This window comes from Athene cunicularia, assembly GCF_003259725.1.
Source record: "Athene cunicularia isolate RWA chromosome 12 unlocalized genomic scaffold, athCun1 chr12_part1, whole genome shotgun sequence".
Classification (NCBI taxonomy): domain Eukaryota; kingdom Metazoa; phylum Chordata; class Aves; order Strigiformes; family Strigidae; genus Athene; species Athene cunicularia.
Genome location: NW_020799116.1, coordinates 171,804 through 198,729, shown reverse-complemented (window position 1 = coordinate 198,729; position 26,926 = coordinate 171,804). Strand labels below are relative to the sequence as shown.

Genomic DNA, 26,926 nt, shown 5'->3' with positions numbered 1-26,926 from the left:
ATAGTAAACCAAACAATCCTGTTTTCTAGGCCAGTCTCAGGTAATATAGTATGACTGGCAGTACAGGTTGTAAAACAATTTTATTTTTTTCTTTTTTTGAGACATGGGAACAGAAGTGGATCCAGTTTAAGGCTGTAGTAGCCCACCACTTACTCTGCCACAAACTCCATTGCTGGGGTTTAGGTAGAACAGACAGCTCTATTCTGACAGAGATACAGCTAAAAACCTAACTCTGTGCAGAACATACAATGTGCACACTTCCCTACTGGTCTTTAAAACTCTTGCCTTTCTGTGCAGGAAAGGAGCATCAGTTTGTTTTATTTTCAGGGCTGTCCAGGCTCTCTTAAATTACAAAAATAATCCCAACACCCACCTCTCCCCTCTTCATTATGAAAGCATACTATCCATTTATGAATCATATTTCTGTCTAATTTACTTTATCATAATCAATTTAATAAAGTAGATTAAGACAAATACTAGGACTGAAGGATATTAAACATATTATCTACTTTTTAAATATTTTACAGTTCTATAATCAATTTTCATTCTCCTCAGTAAAAGCCTATTTTCCAATTTTTGCTGTATGCACAGTAATGGCACCACAAAAATAATCAAATGGATCACTACCAAATAGTATTTTGCAACTACTTTTAACTCACATTTAAATTTAAGCTAGTTTTCATTTAATATGCTGTGTTTGCAGAGTTTAAAGCTGCTAGTGTTGTTTTTTTCCTCCTATTAAAAAAGGAATGTTACTTTCACACTAATTAATCATATTGATTGGGAGCAGCATCCTTAAAGAAAAGAATGAAAAAAAAAGCAACCCTAACAGATTATCATCTATTCTAGATATAGTCATCATTATCAACAAGCCAACACTGAATTAAAAAATAAAGTTGCATATATCTTCTCAAGAGTTTCAAGAAAATAAGTGGTTTAGTGCTTCACAGGGTACTTCAAAATTAATCATTACTGCATTATAGAAGCATCCAAAACATTATGCTTTATGCAAGCATTATGCTTGCAAGAATAGTCTTGTTGTGATACTTGGCAAATGCTATAGTTTTATACTGCAAAGAGGAGAAGGAAATTCTGGAAGGAAAATAATCTGATGTGGCTTGGAAGAAGACGTCATTATTCTAAGAGGGGAAAAAAATTTAAAAATGCATCTGGAGGGGATGAAAGCTCTGTGAGCACACCCAGCTTTAGGATATACTTGTCTTTCTCTGTACTGCCATCAGATGTGGAAGACAGGAGAGTACATCCCCCAGCCTTATGCCTGTTTCTTCTATGGTACTTCTATCCCCCAGAGATCTCCACAAGGTCAGCATAACAAACCTGGCAGGTCACCAGAGGAAAGGTAATTATGCAAGAGAAGGCTTCTCCTTCTCCTGGGTCCGGGGGAACAATCCTGCCACTGATGAGGACACACCTCGTGGGAAACGCTATGCAAACGTCCCTGCAGCACTGAACATGTCCAAGAGTGACACAATGAGAACGTACCTTCCTGTATGCTGTTCTGGAGGTGGTTGACAATGGCTGCGAGGATGGTGGACAGACTCATCACCTGTGCACACTGTGCTAGGCCCAAGGTAAACAGCTCATTCCAGCAGGCACGCACGAGGCTGGTATTACAGTCCTGCCTGTAGGCAACAATCCATCAGACAACTGTAGGTAGGTTTCGTATCAGGTTGGTATTACCCTATGTGCAATTATGTTAATTTTAACAACTAATAATAAGGATTAATGTATTGCAAACCCCTTTACTAAAAGGCATTTATTTAGGGCATTACAAGTATTTCAAAAAGCCAAAAGAAGTGACAGGCCAACTACAGGAAACCAGTTTGGGTTATTTGTAAAACAGTGCTCACCAGTTCTTTACCAAGATGTATTTCTACAAATCAAACATCTGCTTTTGATTTGGCTTTAGCTTCTGTAACCACAGTAACAGCAGATATTGCAGTTATCCCCTCCTCTGCCATCTTTTATCTTATTCTTCAAAAAGGAGAACATTGCATAGTCTTCACACATTTTAAAGAATTAATTAAAAATTAAAACAGTATCATCATTTAAAAATTCAAAACAGCTGAAAAGTTTTCAGATCAGTGCTTAAATTCATTAGAAAGCAAACTGTTCAACAGAATATGTCCATTTACCCAAGAGCTTGAAATGCAGGTATAGACCTAGCCCAGTGCATAGAGAGGAAAAGTAGTCGTGACGCTGACTCACAGATGTAGTGTACATTAAGGTACTCCGGCATGGGACTGGGCATTGTCAGCTGCAGAGAAATAAAAGTACAGTACAACATACACAGTTCAGACATAAACCGGTTTTTATTATCAATGAAATAACCACCAAAACTACTCCCACAGTCTGTCATAAGCAACTGTGTGACAAGAAATTGTCAAAGGAAAACTGTACTAAAGAACTCATTACGACTGGCAAGGAATGCAAAATGGAACTAGGAGACACAAAATTATGTGGGAGAGCGCTCAAATGTTTCCTTTTAAATGTTTTAATACTCATTAATTAAATCTATGAATTCCGTTGCTCTGCGGAGCATTGGCTAGTATCACAGTGTTATAAAAGATCTTTTAAAACATTTACAAAAGAAGCCAAATAAAACCTAAAAACTAAATATCTCAAATGGGAGTCATGTGACAGGAATCTACAGTCACAAAACACCATTAATGGGAATAAGCAGGTTATGATAAATGTTTGACTACATTAAGTATTACTTATTTCAGTCATGATCTTTGTATCTCTTGGAACACTGCAATTTGATTGCAGCAAGATGAACACCCTTGTTATTTCTCACACACTGTTTATCAAACATGGCTTTGTTTGTATTCCGTTGAAGCTGAAGCATCTCTAAAATGCAAGACCTTTTTTGGTGGTGTAACCATAAGCATCTAAGATGGCACTGTAACCTTTCTTTATATAAAGGAGCCTTTTAGATGAAAGTTTTACACTATCTGGAATTATAAATGGATTAAGTAAAATATCATACTATGTGGATGAAAGTGATTATCAACAGCACTGGAAAGTGAAATAAATGTTAAAGCATCCTTCTATCTATGAAAAGCTCTTATGAAATAACACCTATACTCTTTAGATACAGCATGCAAGAGTGAACATTATATTAGAAGCTTTCTAACAGCAGATGTTACTCTATCTTACATTGCCAAAATTAAACATAAGAATAAAGAAAACACACTAAACTAATTTAGGGTTATGTCTTACGTGTTAGTTTAGTTAGACATTCAGAGAAGCACATACCTTAAACGTGACATGTGTATCTGTAAGCAGGGGTCCTTCCACTTCAATAATTGGTGTTGACTGATCTCTACTGATTACATGAATATTCCCTCCTCCTGTAGGATCCATCCCATCTGCCAGGTTATGAGCGGCTGTACCATCTGTGGTATTAAGTGCTTTAGCCAAAGTATCAAATGCCCTGGAGAAAAAAAAAAAAAGTCATAACAGTGAAAGAGTGCTTCCTCACACCTCAAAAAAATTCAGAGTAATGGTCAAATTAAACTCCATAAAGCATTTCCACTTAGAGGTAACATATGCAGGAACTGTTTATGCTGACACAAGGTCAGACTTTTCATTACAGCCTGTCCCCTCTGTACTGTTCAGACATTAATAAGAGGAATAGATCTGCCCATATATCGCTGGTAAAAGGTCTCCCCTGTAAGGGGGGAACTTTTTACTATTGTAAATCCCGCTCTAATAGTTTTATACTAGTATTTGTGCTAGTAAAGGGCATTATTGCACTTACCATTCACTATCCCCTCCTCTCACCTTGGAATGTTCAACAGAATATGTGAGGATTATAGACCAAATGCACTCCCTGTCCTTGAAGTCCAGTTTCTCAGAATAGTGGCAAACAGTGTGGATCTCTTCTAGACAACATGCCTGAATTTCCTTAAGATGAGATATGGCCAGACACTCCTGATCTCACAGTACAGACAGAGCCTTAGAAACATTGTGACAGTAACATAAAACAGACTGGTCCCTGGACTCCTCATACTTAAGCTGTAGCTGGGCCACTGCCAAAGTAAGGCAAGGTAAATTATCTTTTTATGATAACAGAGCTGAGATTTAAAGAAGCATTTTGTGCTCCAATTTCATACCAGCAGACAGTAGCATGGTATAGTGCTGTTTTGCCAGTGTTTTTGTCAATAAGTTGGGTGTGTGTGTATTGGATTTTTTTTTCTGCTTTAAAGAAAGAGTACCAGGTTGACATAAGTTGAAGTTGCAGTGTCAAGTGTTTTTAAATATCAGTTCACACACTTGACAAGTTTAAATAAAAGACTTAAGAACCTAGAGTTAAGCTTCTCTTGAAAAATCTTCCACTTGAGAAAGAACAGACAGTTTTGAGGCCAAGTATTTTTCTTATTACACTATACTGCCAATTTTTGTCCTTCAACCCACCAACTCCCTCCAAAAACCTTAAACAAAAACCCCACCAAAACCCCCAACTGTGCAGATCTCAAGTTCCGCTGGAAATTTTAAGATTCCGTGTTCCTACTCCCCATTTTTCACATTACTAAAGACAACAAAGACTTCAAACTCCTTCTAAACATTAAAAAAAAAGTTTATTAATCTTAGTTTAACTATATTTTCCCCTACACTACCAGCAGGTATTAGGACAGCACAATCTCAAAGAGAGATCTGCAGTAATACAGACCCCTAAAGAGCAGGGCTAAGGGCACGAGCATTGCACAGGAGAAGCTTCCATATAACAAGCCTATCAAATAAAACAATACCAAAGTGTCACTATTCTCAGACTCTCTCAAGGTCACAAACTAGTAACTTATTATTTTCCCCATTAAGAGTTCTGGTCTAGCTTCAGAACACTACATTTATAACACAGGACAGAGTTTTTCACAAGAGAACAGCCAAACCTGGATTTCTAAAGAATTTTGTTTCAAAGCAGGTACCACCTCTACTATGTTTGGTGTCAAAACACCAAATTACTTCTGTGAATGAGTGTAAGTACATATGTACAAATTGGATTGATAATTAAGATGCAAATGTAAACGCATACCGTGTAATCTCACTTGCAGATTGCTCTTCTTGTTGAACTTCAGAAGTATCTCCGTTATTTAGTGACTCACTGAGATTAGCAAGCGATGTTACAACATTGGCTAGTGTTCCTAAAGCACCCTGGCTTGTTTCAGCCTAAAAAGGAAGAACCGTATTAGTAGATTGAAATTTTAGGTGATGTATCATACATAAATTTTTCCCATTTTCAGTCTCTGTGTTCTTTTTCCCTTCCTTCCTCCTGAACACCTACCAGGAGAACAATGTCCCACAATGATCTTTAAATCCTATTGTAGTCATCAATCCCGGCCTTGGCTGACGTGCCATGTGGGAAGCCCCTGCAGCTGACCTTCTGCAGAAATATGCCCATGAAAAGAAATCATGTTCCTCAGGATTTGATCAGCTCATTACCTCCATTTGTACAAATTTTCAGACTTAGCCCAACCTTATCTTCTCAAGAGCAAGTATGTCTATGTACACAGCTAAAATACTCTGAACAAGTAAATAGATATGTTCAGAACTTAACTGAAAGAATAATACCTTGGAGTCAGCAGCTAGGAGGACTGTACCATCATCCCTGATCAAAGGCTGCTGAATATTCACAAGCATTCCCGGATCAAGAAGACCTGCTGACCTGTTCAAAAGCATAAGGCATGTGACCGTCAATAGTACTTTACATTAATCAGAAGGACGTGTAACAACCTATGTCAGAATAAAAGGCATTACCAATTTTTAAATTAACAATTTAATGAAGCTCGAAGTTTATTCATCAGAATTTACATCTTTCTGAAACAGTTTGAAACAAAACTAGCTTGAAAGACAGGAAGACTGGAATGTTTTCCTTTCCTGTGCAAAAGCAATTACAGCTTCCCAAATAGATATCCTCTCATTTGCTTTTTATGATGGTTTATTCTGTCTTAAGAAAGCTTGTCTTCTCATGCTCTCAGAATAAATTTAATAGCTCTAGAGTTATGCATCAGACTTCAGAGGAAGGCATAACCGTACATTCCAAGTTAGACAACAGACAGCACTGGAAAAAAAGTTCTCTCTTAGAAAATGTTTTACTTTCTAAAATACAGACATAAACACTCATGTAATCAAGGTCTGCATAAAGTCTCTACTGCCTTTCCTTCTGCTACTTTTTGACCAAACACCCTTTCCCTTTGCTGTATCTAATTTAGGGAGACTGGGAAATCTCTGCAGTCAGCAAGGGTAAGTTTGTTACTTATAGAACAGTCAAGTCTGAATAACCCAAGACAAATGCTCACACAATGGGTTCAGGCCACAGGGAATGTGTAGTTTAAGGGGTCCGAGACTAACATTGTGAACTACTGCAGGCAGCAAATTATCACCTGTTATGCAAATCTGAATCCTACATAAATAATAGAAGGTCACATTTAATAATACTGTTTATAGGACTGTAAGGGATCTGTAGCACAAGGAAATCCAAAGAAGCAAATACGTCTGTGAGCAGTACTTTTAAACAATCTGACTTGCAAACCAGAACAATTCTCCAAGAAATTTACAGTCCAGTCTTCCTAACTGCAGTGTCATCTGTGGAACAAATAACGTGAATATTGAGATCCAGTATCTTTAGGTGGTTATTGTGCACTCATAAACTAACTGGACCTGCAAATTTTAAAATGCAATATTTAACGTAGAGTTCTTTTAAATTCTATTCAGAAAAAGACAAATCTGCCTCTATTTATTACGATATGCACTTCCATGCCCACTGCCTGTAGACAACTGAGAGCACGGGAACCATCTCAGAATATCTTCCTATACCAAAAGGAAGCTGCTGTTGCTTTGCTGTTGTTGAAACCAGCCTCTGGAGATCTGAATCAGCAGACACTGCAGTCTTTTGGTACTGTGCTTAGGGGAAGAAAGACCGAGTCTGCCATTTGCAGTTTTGATTTCAGAGAGGTGCTAATCTAGATGCTTCACAGGGTAAGCCTACATGCTTTTTGTTTGAGTATCATATTTGCCCTGCCTGTGCTTTGACCTACCCGGACAAGAGTCAGCTCTGAAATGAAAACCACCCAGCTGTACTCAAGACATAAAAACTTTCATGAGAAGCAGAATCGTCTAGGTTGGTCTTGGTAATGGAAACAGATGATTTGTGAATTGGAGCTCTTTTCTATCCAATTCTTTAGAGCAGAGGGGAAAAAAAAAGAGTACACGTGTGCCTGAAGAGTCATATACACGACAACCTTGAACAAGGCCCATTAAATTGAGGTACTCACCGCGTCCCATCTTTATCTGCCACAAATGTTGGAGTTGCTATTAGAGGGCTTCGTAGATCTTTTCTGATATAGATTTTTTCAGTGGAAGCTGCACAGTTGGTTGGTTTTTCACGTTGCACATCAAAAGGCTTTCTTTCACTTTGAACCGCTACATAAAGACAGAAACATGGAGATTTGAAAGGCAATAATTCAACTGAAAAATGCAGAAAGTAAAATTCTCACAGTAGGATTTCAGTTTGCACAGTTATGATGGTGTATCAACTCAGTGCAAAACTGGAAATTTAATATGAAGACTGATGAAACAGAGGCTCCAATTTTACTATACCTGTGATTATGTACATTTTTAACTAAGCAAGTCACAGATTGATCACTTGCTTTAAGTTTTGCTAAACTGGAGTCAAAGCTTACTATTTCATCAGCATTTAATAAGATGGAAGATTCTGCAAAATGTGTTTTCAAATTGTTTATTTTTTTTTTACAGGTAAAGCTATACCTAAACGTTAGACACAGTCATACCCTGGATGATTCAAAACAATGCAAACCGAGAATGAACACAGAAAAAGTCAAGACAGGCAAGTTACACGAGATGCAGGTTAATTCCCTGGGAATTAACTCATGTCTCTGCATGACCGGCAATTCACTCACATCCATTCACTCTACCCAGTTAGGGAACACTGTTCCAAAACTAACTTTTTCAGAATTTAAAATATTTTTACTTGTTAACTTGAAGAAAATAAGTTCAGTCTCCAATGTGCCAAACAAGTGTGGTAAATCTTTTATTAAAAATAGTAATTAAGTAAAAAGTGCATCTTCATAATATTAACGTATTATTATTAAACAGATGACATAGTTATCTGGAATCTAAGTCACTAAACTTTGCAAACTCCTCTACAGTCTGGGAGAACAGCTGACTGCATTCATTTTTCACCTGAAAATGTCTATAATAGAATGAATAAAAGACCAAATTTATCATACAGCAGTTATTGCTCTAGAAGATTAACATTATTAACAAACAAATTCAACCCTCCTCTATAGTCCTTTTGTATGCAACAGTAAAATACACAGATATGTTTCTCTGTATACTCATATCCAGCAAGAGTTACTTAGCTCCTGATTTTATCTCTACTAATATTGTTACTGTCAGCAAAATTTAGGGGATTAAAAGTAGGTATATCCATTTTGTTGGTTTGCTGAATACATGGACCCAACGTCCAATGAGTCAGTAAGCGTATATTCAAATCATATTGGGATGAGAACGGTTTAGCTTCTGGAAATGCAGCAGTTTCCCTTGCACAAACATCCCCCCCTACACTCAGCACAGCGTGTGCAAAGCACAACAATCATCACTAAAGATCTGGAGTTCCAGAGTGCAAATACAACAAAGATCTCCTTATTTAGAGCTTAAAGTTCTGCCTCCCTTGAACTCAGTGGCTCGGACTTATCCTGCCTAGGTCAGAGGGAAAGAAGAGAAAGGGGCGTTTGGATGCTAGTACTGGAGTTGTATGAAGCACTGCATACAAACATGAAAGCAGCTGTTTAAAACATGGCAGTTTATACAATGCCTCATAATACAATGCTCACAAATAAACCAAATAAATATAAAAATTTAATATAAATAAATATGAAAAGCAGCAGAAATAAATCGGAAGGAAAGCACATTCTGAATGCGGAACATCAAACTCGGATTTATGCCCATCCATGCTAAACTATTCTGTATTACAGACATACACTGCATTTGTAACATGCATTCTAAGTGTGGCTCTAACTGGGCTCCTCAAAAACAACACTGGTATGAGACATGGTTCAAAGCAAATCACTGCTGCACCACAGACATAAAATGGTGATGAAAGAAAAGTATGGTAGGTGCTTTGGCTGCTGAAAGTTCTGTTTCCTTCAAGCAACATACACCAAGATGGAGAGTACACACTAAAAAGCTGTAGTCCACATTTATTATTTGGTAGGCACAGTATCACACTGGGTACTTAACACTCACATTCCATTTTCATGCCCATCTCTAGACATTTCTTAAGCCTACAGAACTGGCAACGATTCCGATGGTGTTTATTGATGATACAGTCCTGGTTGCTACGACAACTGTAGGTCAAATTCTTCCTCACACTCCTTTTAAAGAAACCTTTACATCCCTCACAACTGACAGCACCATAGTGACGACCTAGGAAACATATATATTATTAGATGGAAATTAGTTATATTTGAGCATATAATTATTTATTTTAATGAAAACATTGCAAAAGTCAGACTTTAAATTTATTCTGTATTCTTATCATTGTTTTGGACCATGAAAGTGTTGTTAAACAGGATGTTTCTTGTTTACCTATTGTCAGGGCTTTCTGGTGGGAGAGCGGAGAGAAGAGGGGAAGGCTAAGCCTACAACTGAAAGGCCTGTGAAGTGGTAGTTCCCATTCTGGACAATACAGATGCAATGCTATCTGCTGTTACAGATTACTGGTTTCATGAAAAGAACATAGAGGCTAAGAGTTGAAGTAATTTCAGAATATAAGTAATTTTACAATAAGATCTGAAATGCAATCTTAATTTTAAATTCCTATCTGTAAAAATTCTGACATGGTTTTAATTATATAACACTTTAAAAAATTTAAAAAAGCAAGACAGAGAGACAGAAAAGTTTCTCTGTAGCATAAAAGTACAGTCTGCTTCCTTGGCTAATGTAGAAATTTTACCTCATAGACTCCTTGTTACTGCATGGATTTGAAACACTGAGGATTCACTTGATCTCTACTTGCTTTTTTCTGCAATAGTAAAAGACCAAAATCTACTGGGAAGTCTTCAGTTCGTTAGAGAGCACTAAGGAGTGTTTTCCTGGAGCGTGCAGAATTTTCCAGGTGACATGTTTACTGCATGCTTTCCCTTAGCTGTGGGGAACTGGACCAAATGCTTCAAACAGTCTCAGTTAACAGAAGCTATTAAATTATTATTTTGTCTTTCAGCACATGCCAATTTATCACACACTCCAGTTGAAGTACAAACTAATATTCCAAGCAGAGTTTAACTATTCTGTGTGTACAAAGTATAATGTCACATTTTTCCATTTTAGACTCAATTGCTTTTGCCATCAGCATGGCTAAAAATCATTAAAGTACATGAAATCTCCTCCCTTCATCCCAGTCATCATTTCAATCAAGTTCCTTGAATACTGCTTTCTATGCTTCCTTACCTGATGCTTTATCACCACAGACTACGCAATATTCTACTACCTGGGGCCGCTGAACATCAGCTTTTCCTAGCAAACGTTCCACTGAAGCAGAGTCTGTCACTATCTGAAAGAAAATTCCAGAACAGAAAGAGGTAATTAGCCAATATTTTCTTCTGACATGAAAGTAAAGAGCTTTGCCCACAGAACAAGATTGGTGTATCAACTGAGAAGAGGTGGCTGAATCTGAGAGTAAGTACGACACGTGGAATGAAATGAAGTAGTATAAAATGCAAGTTAAGGAGAGTTTTTACTGTCAATAGCAAGACTGTTCAAGCAGTCATAGCAAAACAAGTTCCGAGTAAAACTCCTAGCTTTGTGCAGTACAAAGAAGCTTCCTCCCTTGTGCAGTCAATGGCATTCTTCCCTTCTCACAACTACTCTCAAACAGCTGCTATATTTTAGCCAAAGATGCTGTATTTCAGATACTGTTCCCATCTATCCCTTCTCTTAGCTATTAGGGTTCAGAGAGGACAGAAACAGCTTCTGAAGGCCTTGCATCTCAAACTTCTGTTCAGAATATTCCACTTAAAGGCAAAAAATTTAAAAACTCCACCCCTCTGTAACATTAGATAATCCTTTTAGCATAGTAAAATAAATTTTAGAAGACTGTTAATACCATTTTTCAAACATATACTAAGAATGATACTTCTCCCTGTAAAACATTCTCTGTTGTAACAGTAGCAACAGGGACCAGGTGCCTTTTTTTTCCCTAGAACTTCTAGGAAGAAATCTCAGATTTCACTAGAGACAGATTGTTTATATGATTTGTTTTGCAAAGCTCCTGTTGGTGTGCGTTATGCTCAAGACCCCCAAACAACTATGACAGAGGACAGCCTCTGCTCCAAAGAGCTTTTACTGCAATGTCTTGATACTGCATTGGGAATGTAAATTTGCTCAGGTGAGCAATATCTCTGTGTACCTGTGAACCCTGAACAGACCATCTGAAATCCTGACACTCCTCACAAGCACCATCTTAAGTCTTTGGAATTTTAACAAGAACACACAACAAGGGGTGATGAGTGCAACAGAATGCATGAGGAACATGAAGACAGGAGGATTTATAATTGAGTGACAAAGACTACAATTAGTATGGTCTAATCCATGTCATTAGATCTTTAGAGAACTATTGCAATTTGTCTTAAAGCAATTATAGACTTAAATAATCTAAAAACCAAAAATCTATGTTCCATCTCAATTACTACATTTACCTGAATTCTGCCTGGCACAATGTTGTCTGTGGTGGTAAAGATAAGCTGTTTGGCGTTGGATGCCTCAGGCGCTGCCAGTATCACCTTTCCTGCACCAGTTCCATCTGGACTGGCTAAAATAAACTGTTGCTTTGGAGACACAGCCGAGTCCACTGCTGTCACTATCTGGATTTTTTGACCTGTTTGCTGATCTGTCACAATCTGTAAAACATGTTGAAGAATTTTATGAGCCACAGTAAACTTTACGTTTTAAAACCTTTCATTCTGTCTCAGAATTATATGATACTCTCTGATAACTGTCCTTGTTATTTACTATTTTGCTGTTTGTACACTTATTACACTGGTGCAAAGTTATTGCATCTGCCTATATATGTGCAAAATAATAAAATCAAACCAAATGTCTATAATATATATGTATCATACCTACCACAGATGGAAAATACTAGACAGTTGTGAAGAGTGTGAGTCTGATATTGTTAATAACGAAGAGATAGGGGAAGATACTGTAATCATATTTAACTGCTCAAAAGGACTTACATATAGTGGGTCCCAGACAGAGTAAGAACAAATATAAAGTTAAGGATTGTGGCTGATGAATGGCAGGGTATACTCTGCCTAATGAGACAGCATCACAGAAGTTTCATGAGAATATCCTGAGTCAGATGGGACCCATAAGCATCTTTGAGTCCAACTCCCTGCTCCTCACAGCTACCTAACACTAAACCATTTTGACTAAGAGCACTGTCCAGACACTCCCTGAAGGCTTGGTGCTGTGAACGTTCCCTGGGGAGCCTGTTCCAGGGACCAACCACCCTCTCAGTGAAGAAAGTTTTCCTAGTGCAAAGCTTTTGATGTTGTCCTGCATGACATCCTTGTCTCTAAATTGGAGATACAGAAATCTGACAGATGGACCACTTGGTTGTTAAGGAATTGGCTGGATGGGTGCACTCGAGAGTTGCCATTGACAGCACAATGTCTGAGTGGAGACCATTAATGAGCAGCCTTCATCAGGGGTCAGGGTTGGGACTGGTGCTGTTTAACACCTTTGTTGGGGACATGGACAGTGGGATGAGGCACCCTCAGCCAGTTCACTGACAACATCGAGCTGTGTGTGCGGTCACACGCTGAGGGCAGGGATGGGCCATCCAGAGGGACCTGGACAGGCTGGAGAGGGGGAATGTGCAAATCTCATGGAGTTCAACAAGGCCAAGGGCAAGGTCCTGCCCATGGGTTGGGGCAATCCCCAGCACAAACTCAGGCTGGGTGAGGAGTGGCTGGAGAGCAGCCTCGAGGAGAAGGACTTGGGGGTGTTGGTGGGTGGAAAACTGCCTGTGAGCCACCAGCGGGCGCTGGCAGCCCAGAAAGGCCCCGTGTGCGGGGCTGCACCCAGAGCAGGGTGGGCAGGAGGGCGAGGGGGGGATTCTCCCCCTCTGCTCCGCTCTGGGAGACCCCCCTGCAGGGCTGGGTCCAGCTCGGGGGCACCAACAGCAGAAGGACACGGACCTGCTCGAGCGGGGCCAGAGGAGGCCACGGAGATGCTGGGGAGCTGGAGCACCCCCTCTGAGGACAGGCTGAGAGAGGTGGGGAGCTCAGCTTGAGAAGAGAAGGCTCTGGGGAGACCTGCACAAAGGAAATGGTACTCAACGCTGGGGATGAAGACAGCCTACTACTGAATTTTGGACAAGACAGCTTTTCAGGGAATTTACAGAACAGAATACGCCATTTTAGGTCTCATATGCATAAACGTTTCAGTGCATTAGTGTATGGAGTCTACAAACATAACTCTCTAAAGAAGCTCGAAGGTTAAAGGACAATCATTACCCCTCAGTCTCATTGCCATAAACCCGTTAAGTTGTTAAGCTCCCCAGAATTTTGCCTGTGAGACTTCTTCAGCCTCCATCATTTTCATATAAGTCTTAACTAACAGGAAAATTCACAGTGAAATCTAATCTTGGATTATGACTGACACCACTGGAGTATTGCCTGTATTTGTTTTGAGGAATAAGGAATACTCTTTTCTCATCCTAGTACTCTCCTTTACTATGGAGTCATAGATTTTTTTCAAAAATATCAGTGATGTAAGGCGGTAGATTATTTTTTAGAATTGAACAAAAGTTGCAATGTAAATACCTTATGAATGCTGAATATTCATTATGCTTCAGTTATACATCTTGTGAGAACATCTACCTTGCAATGAAATATTGACACATATTGATATGGTTACTCTACCAGGCAAAATGGAGATTATGCTACCAGACAACTGTATCAACAATAGAAACCTTCCATCGTAACAGAATCCCGAGAATCAGCATGTGAAACTGTCAGTGGCTGTCTGATTCCACTTCATGTTGATAACTTTAAGGAATAACATCTTAGATAAAATACATAGGTAAATGTTATTAACTGAAGAACATCTCCTCAGTGCTGTCTATAAAGTAAAATCATAGAGACTTCTTTGTAATTTTTCACGGATCAGATATAAGCACTGCTGATAATAAATAAGGCAAAAAAATTAGACTGGATAAGAAGTAAATGATATTTAGATTCATAAGAAAAATTAATGTACATCATTATACATGCTGCAATCTGAATCTTTGAAAATGGTATTACATAAAAAGAATTGTATCATGTATAGTAAGTATAATGACAATGTCAAAACCATTTCAAAGGTGTTTTCAGGGCTGTTCATGGGGGCAGTACCCACCCACCCTGATCAAGACCTATCCCAAGAAGATCCATCCTGTGATGAAGGCTGCATGGCCAGGACTGTTCCAAATGCCCTGGGGCACAAGCTCCTCTTCTCCAGCACCACCTCTGGCAAGAAATACAAGGGAGTATTGTACGGGCCCAGAACAAGGCCAAGGAGGGCAACAGCTCAGTGTTGCAATACCGAACACTCCAGTAACATTAACACTTAACAATTCTTATAGCATTTGTCACCACACACTTCCTGATTCCTTAGTGGTATCTTTAGATTATCTATCAGTAACCGACCCACTGTGCAGCACTCCCAGAGGCTAACACTATCCTACACAGGCTCCTCTCCCACTGGCTCCTAAACGTGAGAGAGGGAGAGAGAAGAATGCCCTTGGAGATTATCTTAGGTGTTCTGTTGACAATGTCTGACATTTGCTATGGCTAGAGCTCAGCAGATTTGTAAACGTAGGCTAAGTTTAACCTCTGCAAATATTCCTCACTGACTACATCATCAATACAAAAATTATTTACAGCCAACTAGTCACTAAATACATGCAGAGGCAGTAGAGTTTTAGTTTGCACTAAAAATTATCTGTTCTCACATAATTTAAGGAAGTCCTCCATACACTTTGGTATACTTTTTTATAAACCTAAGTGGGAGAAGGAGAAAAAAAATAATTAATAGTTAGCTACTTAATAAATGGATTTTTACCTGAATGCGTTGTGGTGAAGCTACAGAGGAGTCTGTGGAAATTATCTGGATACGTTGGGAAGGGCTGGTCATCACTGGAGATTCAGATAGTGAAGTCTGAACAGTCTGCACCTGTAAATAACATACAGAATTTTCATATACTGTTACAGTACTGAACACTTAAAAATACATATATTTATTAAAGATCAGATGGTCCTGTAGCATGGAATCTAAATTAATTGGAAAGGTTACAGTCATTAAACCAACTTGGATTTGTTTTCATTAAATTATCAGAATGTTGGCTTTTTGGGGGGAACAGAATGAATCTGATAGACGATCAAAACCAGAAAACCACACCAACCCCACAACTACTCCCCCCAAATAAATCACTGGATATTTACTATGTGATCCTTCAGTTTACAGAAGTGCAGAAATACTTTTTTCAACTTTTCACTATATATTTGCTTCATTTTTGGCTTCTGTAGAACAAAATACAACGTATATACAATAATGTATGTTAAATATTTCACCATTTAATAAAGTATTTTATGAACTACTTTTTAATTTTCAGGCAGCCCTGACTTATAAAAGCTTTCTCTAGGCCCCTAAATAAAAATGTCCTGGAACACAGAAGGGAGAAGAGATATATGGAATACAGAACTCCTATCTGACCAAACTGGACTTTAATTTTTATATCTGTGACCTTATTTTATCTATGAAGCCTTCTGAAAGTGTGGTGTCTATGCAGCTCACTTAAAAAATGAAATTGCTGTTTTTTCCTAATAGAACAACAATTTTAACTGTCCAATAAGTATTTTTAAAGTGAAAAGTTAAAAGATGGCTGGTTATCTGGATATCTGCGTTTTAGACAGTAGAATAAATTAGAATTTCAGTTATTCAGTGTGCTCATATCTTTCCCCCTTTTTTATTGTCCCCCAATTTCTCTTTTTCTGCTTCGAAGTGGTGCAGATTCTTTCTGCAATCCATGCCCAACACATCACCAATATATTCAGCATGTATTCAGGTGTATTTGGTTAAGTCTTGCTATTCTAGTGAGGATTTTGCTGGCATGACAGAGATTAAATTTGGCACTACAACTGAGTATTACTGTTGTTTTATTCCCTATCTTTCTAGAGCACCAAACTATAATGCAAATCTAGTTCTGAATACCTACAAAGAGTTTGAAAAACATCCCTTGCAACAGAGGAGAGGGAAAGCTGAATCATTCTGCTACTTCTAATATAGCAATTTAGAAGAAAATTACATAGGCTTATTTGTGCTGTATTCATTACAAAAGCTCTGCTTTCTTTGTGCATTTTACAAGTTACTAGTCTGTCACATGGCTCAATGTTTTGTGAGAAAATTCAAAACAAAAGGAGATAATTTGGTTCTAAAGCCATACACTGCATTTGTTCACCAGTATTTTCAAAAAAGTTGCCAAAATACTTGAACAGTTAGCGCACACAAGATTACAGCAACTCCAGAGGTGACATTACTGTCTGCAGTCAACAGCACAACACCGATACTTTTTCTGTCACACTCTTTATTGAAAGTTACTATATAAAATAATGGAAAACCACAATAATATTTAAAAGACTGCTAGACTGCTAGCAGCAAATTTTACAAATGCAGCATACCCGAATAACAAGCATTGTAAATTCTAACAATACGATATAAATTTACACAGACATTCCATTTCAACTGGAATAAAATACTGCAGTGATGTACTCTATAAAGAATGAACAGAATATGGCACTACTGATTTCTTCTACACTCAGTTTAACCCTTAACTACTTATTTGAAAACAACGCATCTAGGCCAAAACTCTGTTTTTTTTAAAAATGTTCTGTCAGTGACTTTGCAGCCTAGACTTTTATGTAAGTCTGCCTAATGCTAAATACTTACATTGTAAAACTTATTTTACAATTTCATAATTTAAAATAATTTTATATTGTAAATTATATCATTTACAATACTTTTGTTTGTAAACAATTATTTGATTTTTCACAGATACCTCCTAAATGCACATTTATATTGAAGAATCTATAGGACTGTGTTTAGAGTATGACTGATTACAATAACTGCACTCTATATGGCAATTTGAGAGTATCAAATTAGTGTTTAATATCTGCAGTGACATGGCCAAACCCAAGAAGCTCACAAGTTGTTTTTATTAAATCCTCTTTTAAACAATCGTGGAATGATTTACTTATGAAAACCTATACAGCTGGACAACACGGTAGTGTCCATTTAGTAATTATATAAGATTGAATGGAAAAATCTTGATTTTTAAAGTTTTCTTGTTTAATATACTAAAAAGTTCATCTGTGATGTAAAGAAAGAAAAACCAGTTTTGATAGCAAGGAAAAATTATTTCAGTCTCTTTGGAGAAGCAAAGGTGTTAAAATCCACAGCACTTCATGAAGCCATAGTGTGCTACTCTCCTACTGTACCATAAGCAGTCCCCCGTACTGTAAAAGTAAAACCTAAATCGGATATACCATCTCTAATTATCTTTCATACACAGGTCACAAAAGTTGCATGATAAATGAGGAAAATGTACAGGAGAGATGTAGGAATAGTAGAATCTTCTAATTATTGGAGGATACAAGGGATCCAGCAGCGGAAAACAAGATGAGAAAAAACCCAAGACTTTCAAAACCAAGACTCTTAGAGGACACATTTGAACAATGATCTCCTTATCTTCCATGCCAAATTATTATCTAAGCTATGCATCCTTTGAAAGGTCTAAATTAGAACAAGAAGATGTTCTAAAACTGTTTTCCAATTCTTTCACCTTCAATTATAAAATCCTTAGCCTTTTTTTGAAGCACTTTTGAATGTTACACCACAATGCACTGCAGGCAACTTGAAAATAAATAGAACTATTTTTCCATGTTGTTCAAGGATTTATAGCAGCTTATAAAAAGAATGCCAGTATATATATGGTAGTTGCACTAAAATTCTTCTTGAAGTATTTGGGAACTAAACAACCGTTTCTTTTTTCTGGATTTGTAAAGTACCTGCTGTGAAGGGGTCCTAGTGTACAACAGTGGTTCCAGGTACTATGTCAATATGAAAACTAGTGCTTTATGCTTTAGAACACTCCTCAGTTTTTACAGAATGGACCACATCCTCACACAAAGAGTATTTTGACTGATCAACTCCAGTCTCCTTTAGCACGAGTTATTTCTCATCCTCACTGACGACTAGTTGGATATCTTAAGTCTAACAGCAAGTCCTCTGTAACGTTAGGTAAGTTTGAGACCTGCGGCCATTACATGCTGATATGTCATTTTCATGTCTGAATATTCAAGAACATGTATTTATTAAACTGAAATCAGGCACTATTTTAGTTTTCTCTTGGCTGAGAAGATATGGTGTACCAATGAAGAATAACTGGTCTAATACCAATAAATGCTTCACTATGCACATAGAATTTATTTTTATACCTTATTAACATGCATACAGACTCAGGATGGTGTAGGACTCTGAAATGCAAAACTTCACCTTATTTTAGGCTTGCCTACTTAATACTCAGGGGAACAAGAACAGGTTTACATTTCTGACTGCTACTAAAAATCTCACTTTATTTTCCAGACTGAATACACATGCCATTGGTTCACAACAGAACAACCATGGTAAATAAATCAAATGCAAAAAGTGAACATATTTACAAAGACTGAGGAGCAAAAAAGCTGTCAAAACAAAATGACAGAAAATTAAGTTTCTACCTTGGGCGTTGTCACACATCTACAAAGGATCAGGACACATAAATATGTGATGATTTATTATGGTCCTACCCAATGAATTGCACCAAGTTTGACTTCTTAAGTAAAAATATTAAAAAAAAAAAAAAAAAATTAGTAGTCCAAAAGTATGCAACACTCAAAGTTCTATCAGAGATTTAAAAGGTTTACTTCAGACAGCTTATAGAAATACTATAGGAAAAATTAAGTTATCATTAATTACACTCCCAAATAAATTGAATCAAAGCATTCTGGAAACAAATGGCTCGTAAGTACTCATATCAGGAAGATTATACAGTTTAGCATTATATTAGGTTCACTTACAGGATTAAACATAACATTGACTATTTTGATCTGTTGTTCAGAAGAAACATGACACCATGAAACCCATATCATCTTTAAAGCAACTGTTTTGGAAGCTGCACATGCTAAAACCTAGTCCTCCAAAGTCAATAATGGTACATTTCTGTAATTCTAATATATTTTTTTAAATTAAATACACTTTAATTTCTTTAAAACTGGAAGGAGTCTCAAATTATAACCTCTTCAATAGATGAGGAAAGAAACAAAGTAGGCCATGTATCATAGAAAACTTCAGCGCACCACGTTTTACGGAGGCTTAATCAACAATTCTCTAAAAGTAACCCCTAACGCTGTGGCTCAGACATAGTCAGAAAATGTAATATGTAAAAGAGCTCAACCCCCTCTTATGTCCCTACAAAAAACACATCAAATACACTCATTTTAAGAGACAGGGGAAAAATAATGTTCTTTAATACACTTAGTATGGTTTCCTTCCTAGAGCTCCCTAGCTGTACACTGCACAGACTCTAGTACTTACAGTGTCAAATTCCTCCTGCAGTCTTATTTACATTTTTCCTCAGCAAACCTCTGAGGGCAAAACAATCCGAGAGAAATGTCGAGGTCACTTTCAGTCAGATCAGAGATATTTTCATCCCGTCTCCATTACTGAAGATTCCAATCACAGAAAGCAGCCAGCATTGTTTTAAAATGCCCTCTCTGTGACCCTGCTCCTCTGAAGGTCAAGTGCACTATCACTCCCTGTAACCAAGGAAGCAGAATCGACATGTTCCTGCTGTTTTGCCAGCTGCTGAAGGAGTTTGTCTAACAGTAAGATTAATTTCACCTGGGGAAGATAGTCCCAGGTTATCAAGCTTTCCTCTCCCCCTGTTCTCTGCTAAAGCCCCTCAACCTGCTCACTCTCTGTGAACTGTAAAACAGCAAAAAGAAATACAAGGAAAGAGTTTGCCTGTATCTTGAATTATTTTCAAATCAGCAAAATTAAAAGGAAAATCCACCACACTCCCTGTGGAGCATCTTTAGCCTTAAAGTTCATCAAGCTAATGTATTTAAAGGAACATAGGCCTTTCTAAACTAGTCCAGGGCCCTCAAATATGAAGTAGCATAATCAGTCTTAATACACTTAAGAATTCTTACAGGAAGTTCACAACACACATGTGATCAATTAAACTCCTTAACAAAACATTCATATGAGGCTGCAGTGATGGCTGACAAATGGGTGAAAACAGAAAATATTTTAAAATTCATAGAAAGTGAAATTTGTTAAAGTTATGGTATGTGAAGTTTTGTGAAAAATTACCACATGCTTGGCAAGTTTTACATCAGTAAACAATGCCTCCACTACAAGGCCTTATGCCACAAATGCATGACCTAGGCAACTTTAAGTAGCACTGGTATTTTCTTTTAACTTCAAGGACTCCCCATCCTAGCACAGAAATGTGCTCAGTATTGAAATTACTTTACTTGATAGAAAAATAACAATTATCCGTTGTACAACTCTCTAAAAATAATTTCTATGAATAACGATTGTAACTACAGGACTGTATTTACAGCATGGGTACAACGTAAATGTTAGGTCAACTGTGATCTACTGGAGGGAAACTGACACGTGAGAAAACCCAATGAAATTTTAGTTGGATTTTCCTTGTGCTTATTTGACACCACACTTAGCCCTGTCACTCTAGGCTTTTATTTGTCCAATTCATTCAGTAAAGTTGTTTACGATACTTTATGAGCAGCTGTCTTTCCTGGAACAAAATCCAAATCCTGAACATAATAATGCTTTATCACTACATAACCCTGTGTTCTGAAGTAGACTTCCCAACTCCGAAGTTTGGAATATCTCTATGGCAAAGAGAAGGCAGAACCCTTCTAACACTTAAGTAGACGTGATATCAAAACACATAGAAAAAAAAAAGACTAAAAGTTGCTTGTTTCCTGAATCAAAAGACAAACTAGCCAAATTAAAATGTACATATATAAAATGTATATTGATTTATGTATTCTGATTTTGTTCTGTAATTTTTCAGTAGTTCACTTTGATTATACATTTTAATTGCAATATTATATTAAATTTCCAATATATAAGTATATATAAAATCTGTGTATGTATATAAAATTGATAGTTTGAAGCTAAGCTCTAGACATTCCATTATTTTTTATATGTCCTCTGAAACAAATATGGTTTCTTCATAGCTACATAGCCAAGTCACATACTGATTTACTAAACTGACTTGCCCAGTGTACACACATACCTATGTGTGTAGGGGTGTTTGTATGAGCAGACGTATATATCTAATAAATTTTTGTATTTAGTAACCAAATTTTCAATACTTTCTATAGCTTATTTCCCCACTACCACATTGATTATGAAAGCAGTATCTGATAAATACATTAAAGGAATAAACAATTGGTGACATAATGCAGGAATTTTTAAAGCCTCTAAGCTCCTCTAACTTAAGTAAAAGAACATTTTCTATATTCACACCACTAAAAGCCCAAGTAATTGTATTGCTTGAATAAACCGGTCAGTTCTCACTAAGCAACAACCAATTTCAGAGTTATTATTAGTATATAAAAGAAAATAGAAATTAAAGTAAGGCATAGTTAAGCAATCACAGACCATATATGTTCTACTGCACACAGAAACTGAAACGATTTTTACAAGTTTTTTCTCATAAAACAGTTAAAGAATTTCAATGAAAAATATGGTACCAAGTTTTACACCATAAAAAATGCTACCTCTCAGATGAAATCAGACTTATTTTTCTATCGATATTTTTCCTAATTAACTTCTTTAGCTATTAAATTAATAATAGGCTTTTAAGGAAAATTTTATTTATTGCCTGGAAATGGCCAAATGTATTTCTTTCACAGATGTAAGATATATCTAAAAAAGTTTCAGTAATACTCGTTGGAATTAACCGTCCTGACCACTTGGGCCCTTGGTAGAATGACAGATAAAATTCAGATCCACCACAGAAGAACACATTTGTAGTTTAACCAAATACTTTCTTATGAAACAATATACAAATCTAATCTAAGTTGGTGTTGGGACTGAAGCTGGGCCACTGATACATTGTGCAGCACCAGTACTAAATAAATACTTGAGAAAAGCAGTGTTATTTATTTTTGCATTAAGGCTAAAGTATTTTTTATGCTTTTCAGAAGCTACTCAGAATGGGGAAGAAGTGTTGAAATTCTCTCTGAATCCCCTAACTGCTCTCTGTTCTCCAGCCTCACAAACTGTTAGTAAAGGCAACTGCAGACACTAAAAATGGAACATTCTCACCCAATCTGTTCAGAAACACACAGTTGGAAAAATGCAACAAGCAACACTGCTATAAAGCAGAAGCAAGCAACAGCAGTGAAACCATTATAAAGACAATTTTACAAAGTCCCAAAAATAGAATAAATACAAAAATACATGCAATACTGGAGCGCACTCAGTAACTTCTGTGCTACATTCACAGTTTCACGGAAAATAAACCTGATGAACTATTGCTCAAGAAAGAAAAATAACATACGGCCTACTTGCATGGCAGTCTGATTTGGTGCTTGGTATCATAGTCCTCAACAAACCCATACACTACATATGTGGCAATTACATAGCAAAAATGATGCAGATATAGCTAAACCTGCCGATATTTGCATTAAGTTACCCTATTTGCAGCTTGTCTGCTCATCATTTAGAACTTCAAATTCAGTGCATGATTAATGATATTCTGAAAAAGCCCCTCTAAAGCCAGTGCCAAGTTTCATGCTACATTTTCTCTAAGAAGCAGCAAGTACAAATACAGAATTTAGCATACTTCAAGAAAACTAGTAACATATTTACTTGTATTAAAAACTGTATCTGACTGAAGACACAAATAGCAGGCAGCCAGCCATTCATAAAGAAATGGTTCAACGTTAACACTGTCATAGCATTAATTAATTCTGAATGAGATAATGCTGCTTATAACTGTTTTTCCATGAACAAAGTTTTCATGGTGTTATGCAGTGGACAGGCATATAATTTAAGGAGGAGTTGAATACTATAAAGAGATGAAGCCCTCTATTTACCCACCGGCCAGGAAGAAATCACAGAGCTTCATACACTCTTGAGATGGAGCGATCTCTCCAGTGGCAAGATACAACCATCACACTATGTTACCACGGTGCATTTCCTGCACGAGGAATTACAAATGTCACATATTTTATGTGCCTTAGATGTGATTATAGCACTCAAGTTCTATGAAAATAGTATAAGGTTTGGCAGTATTTCTGTTACAGGTTTTTATTTCCAATTTGTTTGGAAGTGTTTTTAAAAAATGCAGCTCACCAAATTGGTACCTGGTACAGCAAACTAGAGTGCAGATTCACTTGTCAGTTTTCAGTGGGAAATTTTAGAATTTTTTAAAACTACTCCTTAGATGTTATTTCCAAGATACTCAACAGGCCATTTTCCACACTATTTAAAAAGAACCAAATTTTTTTTAGAAAAATGTTGCTCTAAGTAGGAATTCTCAAATCCATTTCTGAAAACACGACACACGTATTTTCCTCATATATAGAGCTTCTTCTTTAACTAAAAGAATTTTTAATACCCAGGTTTAACTTTAGTTCAATAGGGCAAAACCCATACCCGAACTAATGTCTGAAAAGTGGCCTTGTCTACAGAGGTCTCTTAGCCTACTTGCCCTTCATTATTCATGAAATCCCTTAATTATGTAATCATACAATAAATCATAGTAAATTTAAAGGACATTAAACCAAATAATTTTAAACAGACAAATTCTAGTTTATTTTTTGACTGAAGTTTGCATACTGAGGGAGATAAATAGGTTCTTTTCTATGGCCATGATCAAATGCAGTTTCAATGTTTATGAGTTGATTTAGACATTTTAGCTGAGCATTCATGCTTCAGCGAAAACACATGAAGACAAGACATCACTTAATAACACCTTAAATAGATTTTGTGCTCTTTGTATCATACATGTTGGCAGAAAATATAAAGACTGATTTCAATTAGTCACCCTACTGTAAATTCAGTATAGTGCGTAAGTAAACAGGTAACTTCAAACCCTGTTCTGGATTCAGTTGACAACTCAAGAGATGAGCAGAAACCTTTCATGTCCAAAATGGCCAAGCTAATAATCATATGATCAGAAATTGTTGGATTAATTTTTTAAACAATCCATAATACAGCCAAATTTCTCTACAGTTCATGCTGAACAAACCACGTACAGGTTGCACTGATTCCTTGTTTGTCCCCAAGTGTAAAGCAATACTATTCTATAAAAATTTTCTGTTCCATTTATGCCTAATTGTAAACAGCAAGGACTCCCTAATATGTTTTTCATTTCAAAAGCTCATATACCAACTGTTGTGATATCATCTGTCACTCACCTCAGCCACCTGCTGAGTCTCCACTACCTGCTGAGCCAGCACCTCCATATTGGTTGTCATGGTGAAACAAGATCATTAGAGAACCTGTTTGAAAAGATGCCAGCAACTTCCATCAGGCACAAAAGTTACGTTTTTTCTTCTTATTAAAGAAATCTCTGATATGACTTTTTGATAATTTACAATACTGTTTGGCATATGTGACAAATAAGAAAATATACCATGGATGCGTGTGTGTGTGCGCATGCGCACATATATGTATACACACACGCATACAGGTACATATACACATGCATACTGAAGCCATACTGTTCAAAAAGCTGAGGCACATAGTTATTTTACTTTATAAAGCCTCTAATATACTATTTTTACCCTATTATTTATGCTGCAAAAAAGAGATGTTAATTTCACAAATTAGAAAGGACTAATTTGAGTGTCAATTACTGATGCTGTCTGTGGAATTCACAGATCTCTAAGGCACTTTCCTCACCTCAAGGGAAGAGAAAGCTTAAACTGCTGTTACATTATGTGTTGAACAAGGAAACAGCAATCACAGAATGCTGTTTTGAGCAAATTTTTATTAAGTCGTTCCATCAAACTGCCATGTTCATCCATACTCTTACGGTAATCTTGCACAATAAGAGAAATAAACTGTCACGTCCAAAATGTATTTTCTATTATCTAAACTATTTCTTAATTATAATGTGATAGTATTGTCACTCTGAGGAGAAAATACTGCAGAATTGTTTCATCCTGCTGTGTCTGTACCTTCAACTTTATGCTCTTCAGGGTTTAAAAAGAAAAAAGATTAAGTGAACAGAAAAAGGAAGAAACAAGAAAAAAACACTTCCAATATATTTTAAGTGATCATTATAAGGTTTGTGCTTCTCCAAGGGTAAATTTAATTAAGATTTCAAATTCATGCATTCAGTTTTTAATTGTGACTTTCTTATTAGAGGCAGAGTTCAGATTCTGACCCAAGTGTAGGTAATGAAAAGGCGTTCCTGAATACTGCCCATCTGATGTTTTACCAAAAACCTTCTGTTCGTACTTGCAAAACAATCATTTAACATAAAAAAAATACCATGAACAATAGTTAAACACGTAACAGAAAAATGCATGCATGTCTCTAGCCTCATTCCCCCGTTAAAACGCAACTTCTACAACGCTAACGATGAAAATGTCAAAATTCATCGTTAGAAAGATTAAACCACACTGCGGTAAATTAAATGTGAAGATTATTTTGTCAATGGAAGAGTATTCGTAACAATGCATAATCAAAGTTGAGACATTCCCTGTGGAAATCATATTTATGCCAGCTTCTCATACAGTTTGTTATTTTTATTCAAGTGTTCAACTTGCACAGTAAGCTTATAAACCATTTCCACCAGACCTATTTAATATTGCAGCTTGTGGATGACTTCCCAGTTGTTCAGTAACTGCTTTTCAGTGTTCAGCAAGTAAGATAATCATATGCTCCTAACATGCTGTTTTTTCAGTGCTTTAAGGCGAAGGAAGTCCTGAAGACATTTTGTTCAGAAGAATACCTTTCTAAGACCCAATGAGGTCTTTGCTGCGATAAGGCTCTGACAGATTTGCTGTTGGTGTTGTTATCCACCAACATTTTTTCTACTTTCAACCTTCCCAAAACAGCAATAAGCTGACGCTATTTGATCAAATCCAATTGAAAGCCCAGAGACCATACAGAGCCATGCCAAGCAAGCCTGTTAATGATGTTGGCTCCCAGATCATGACACAAGGCAATCAGCTTCCTAAGGAAAATGCTGAGCAGAAGAGTTCATAAAGAAAAAACCCCACACAACAAAAACCCCACAAACCCCACCACCAAACCAACAAAATAGGGGAAACTTGAAAACTGCAAGGAGACACCATGAGCACCAGAAAATATCTTCAATGTACTAGGGTGGTAGCCAACTCCATACATACAGACGCACTGCTGTCCAAAATATGGCATAAAATCATTAATCTCTTCCTAAATTGCAGTGAAATCTCAGCATAAAGTCATACACACCATTTGGTATATTCTACAGGTATGGCCCTACTGGGATGACATGGCAAAAGGCCCAAATGAAGCTTATTGGAATTTGTTCCTTTGTCTTAGGGGAAGGGGGTTCTTCACATGGCGCGCGTGCCTCAGCGCGGCGGGCAGCAGGCCGCACGCTTCTCCTCAGCGGGAGCCTGGAGAGGGAGACAGGAAAGGCGGGGCTCGCAGGCTCAGCTCTGCCGGGAACCTCCGCTGCGCTGTCGCCGCGGTGGGAACCGGCAGGAATCCGCGCACCAGCCGACCTGACAGGGCGCGGGGCTCAGGGCCCGGCCAGCGG

General features: G+C 37.2%; 1 protein-coding gene across 7 annotated transcripts in view; it reads right to left on the bottom strand.

The window, feature by feature from the left end:
• The window catches only part of NR2C2 (nuclear receptor subfamily 2 group C member 2), a 41,932-nt gene extending 15,090 nt beyond the window's left edge, over positions 1-26,842 (bottom strand). For 4 of the 7 annotated variants that reach the window (XM_026857847.1, XM_026857849.1, XM_026857851.1 and 1 more), the window contains exons 1-12: positions 26,617-26,841; positions 24,588-24,671; positions 15,148-15,258; positions 11,739-11,939; positions 10,492-10,594; positions 9,289-9,468; positions 7,296-7,443; positions 5,593-5,686; positions 5,057-5,190; positions 3,280-3,457; positions 2,157-2,278; positions 1,504-1,643 (exon numbers count right to left, since the gene is read on the bottom strand). In XM_026857847.1, the coding sequence (XP_026713648.1) occupies positions 1,504-1,643; positions 2,157-2,278; positions 3,280-3,457; positions 5,057-5,190; positions 5,593-5,686; positions 7,296-7,443; positions 9,289-9,468; positions 10,492-10,594; positions 11,739-11,939; positions 15,148-15,258; positions 24,588-24,647 (1,471 nt within the window). In that variant the 5' untranslated portion in view covers positions 24,648-24,671; positions 26,617-26,841. Of the gene's footprint in view, positions 1-1,503; positions 1,644-2,156; positions 2,279-3,279; positions 3,458-5,056; positions 5,191-5,592; positions 5,687-7,295; positions 7,444-9,288; positions 9,469-10,491; positions 10,595-11,738; positions 11,940-15,147; positions 15,259-23,265; positions 23,366-24,587; positions 24,672-26,616 lie in introns of all 7 variants that reach the window. The other 3 variants (XM_026857853.1, XM_026857854.1, XM_026857850.1) reach the window with 2 other exon arrangements.
• Between the last annotated feature and the right edge of the window lie 84 nt (positions 26,843-26,926).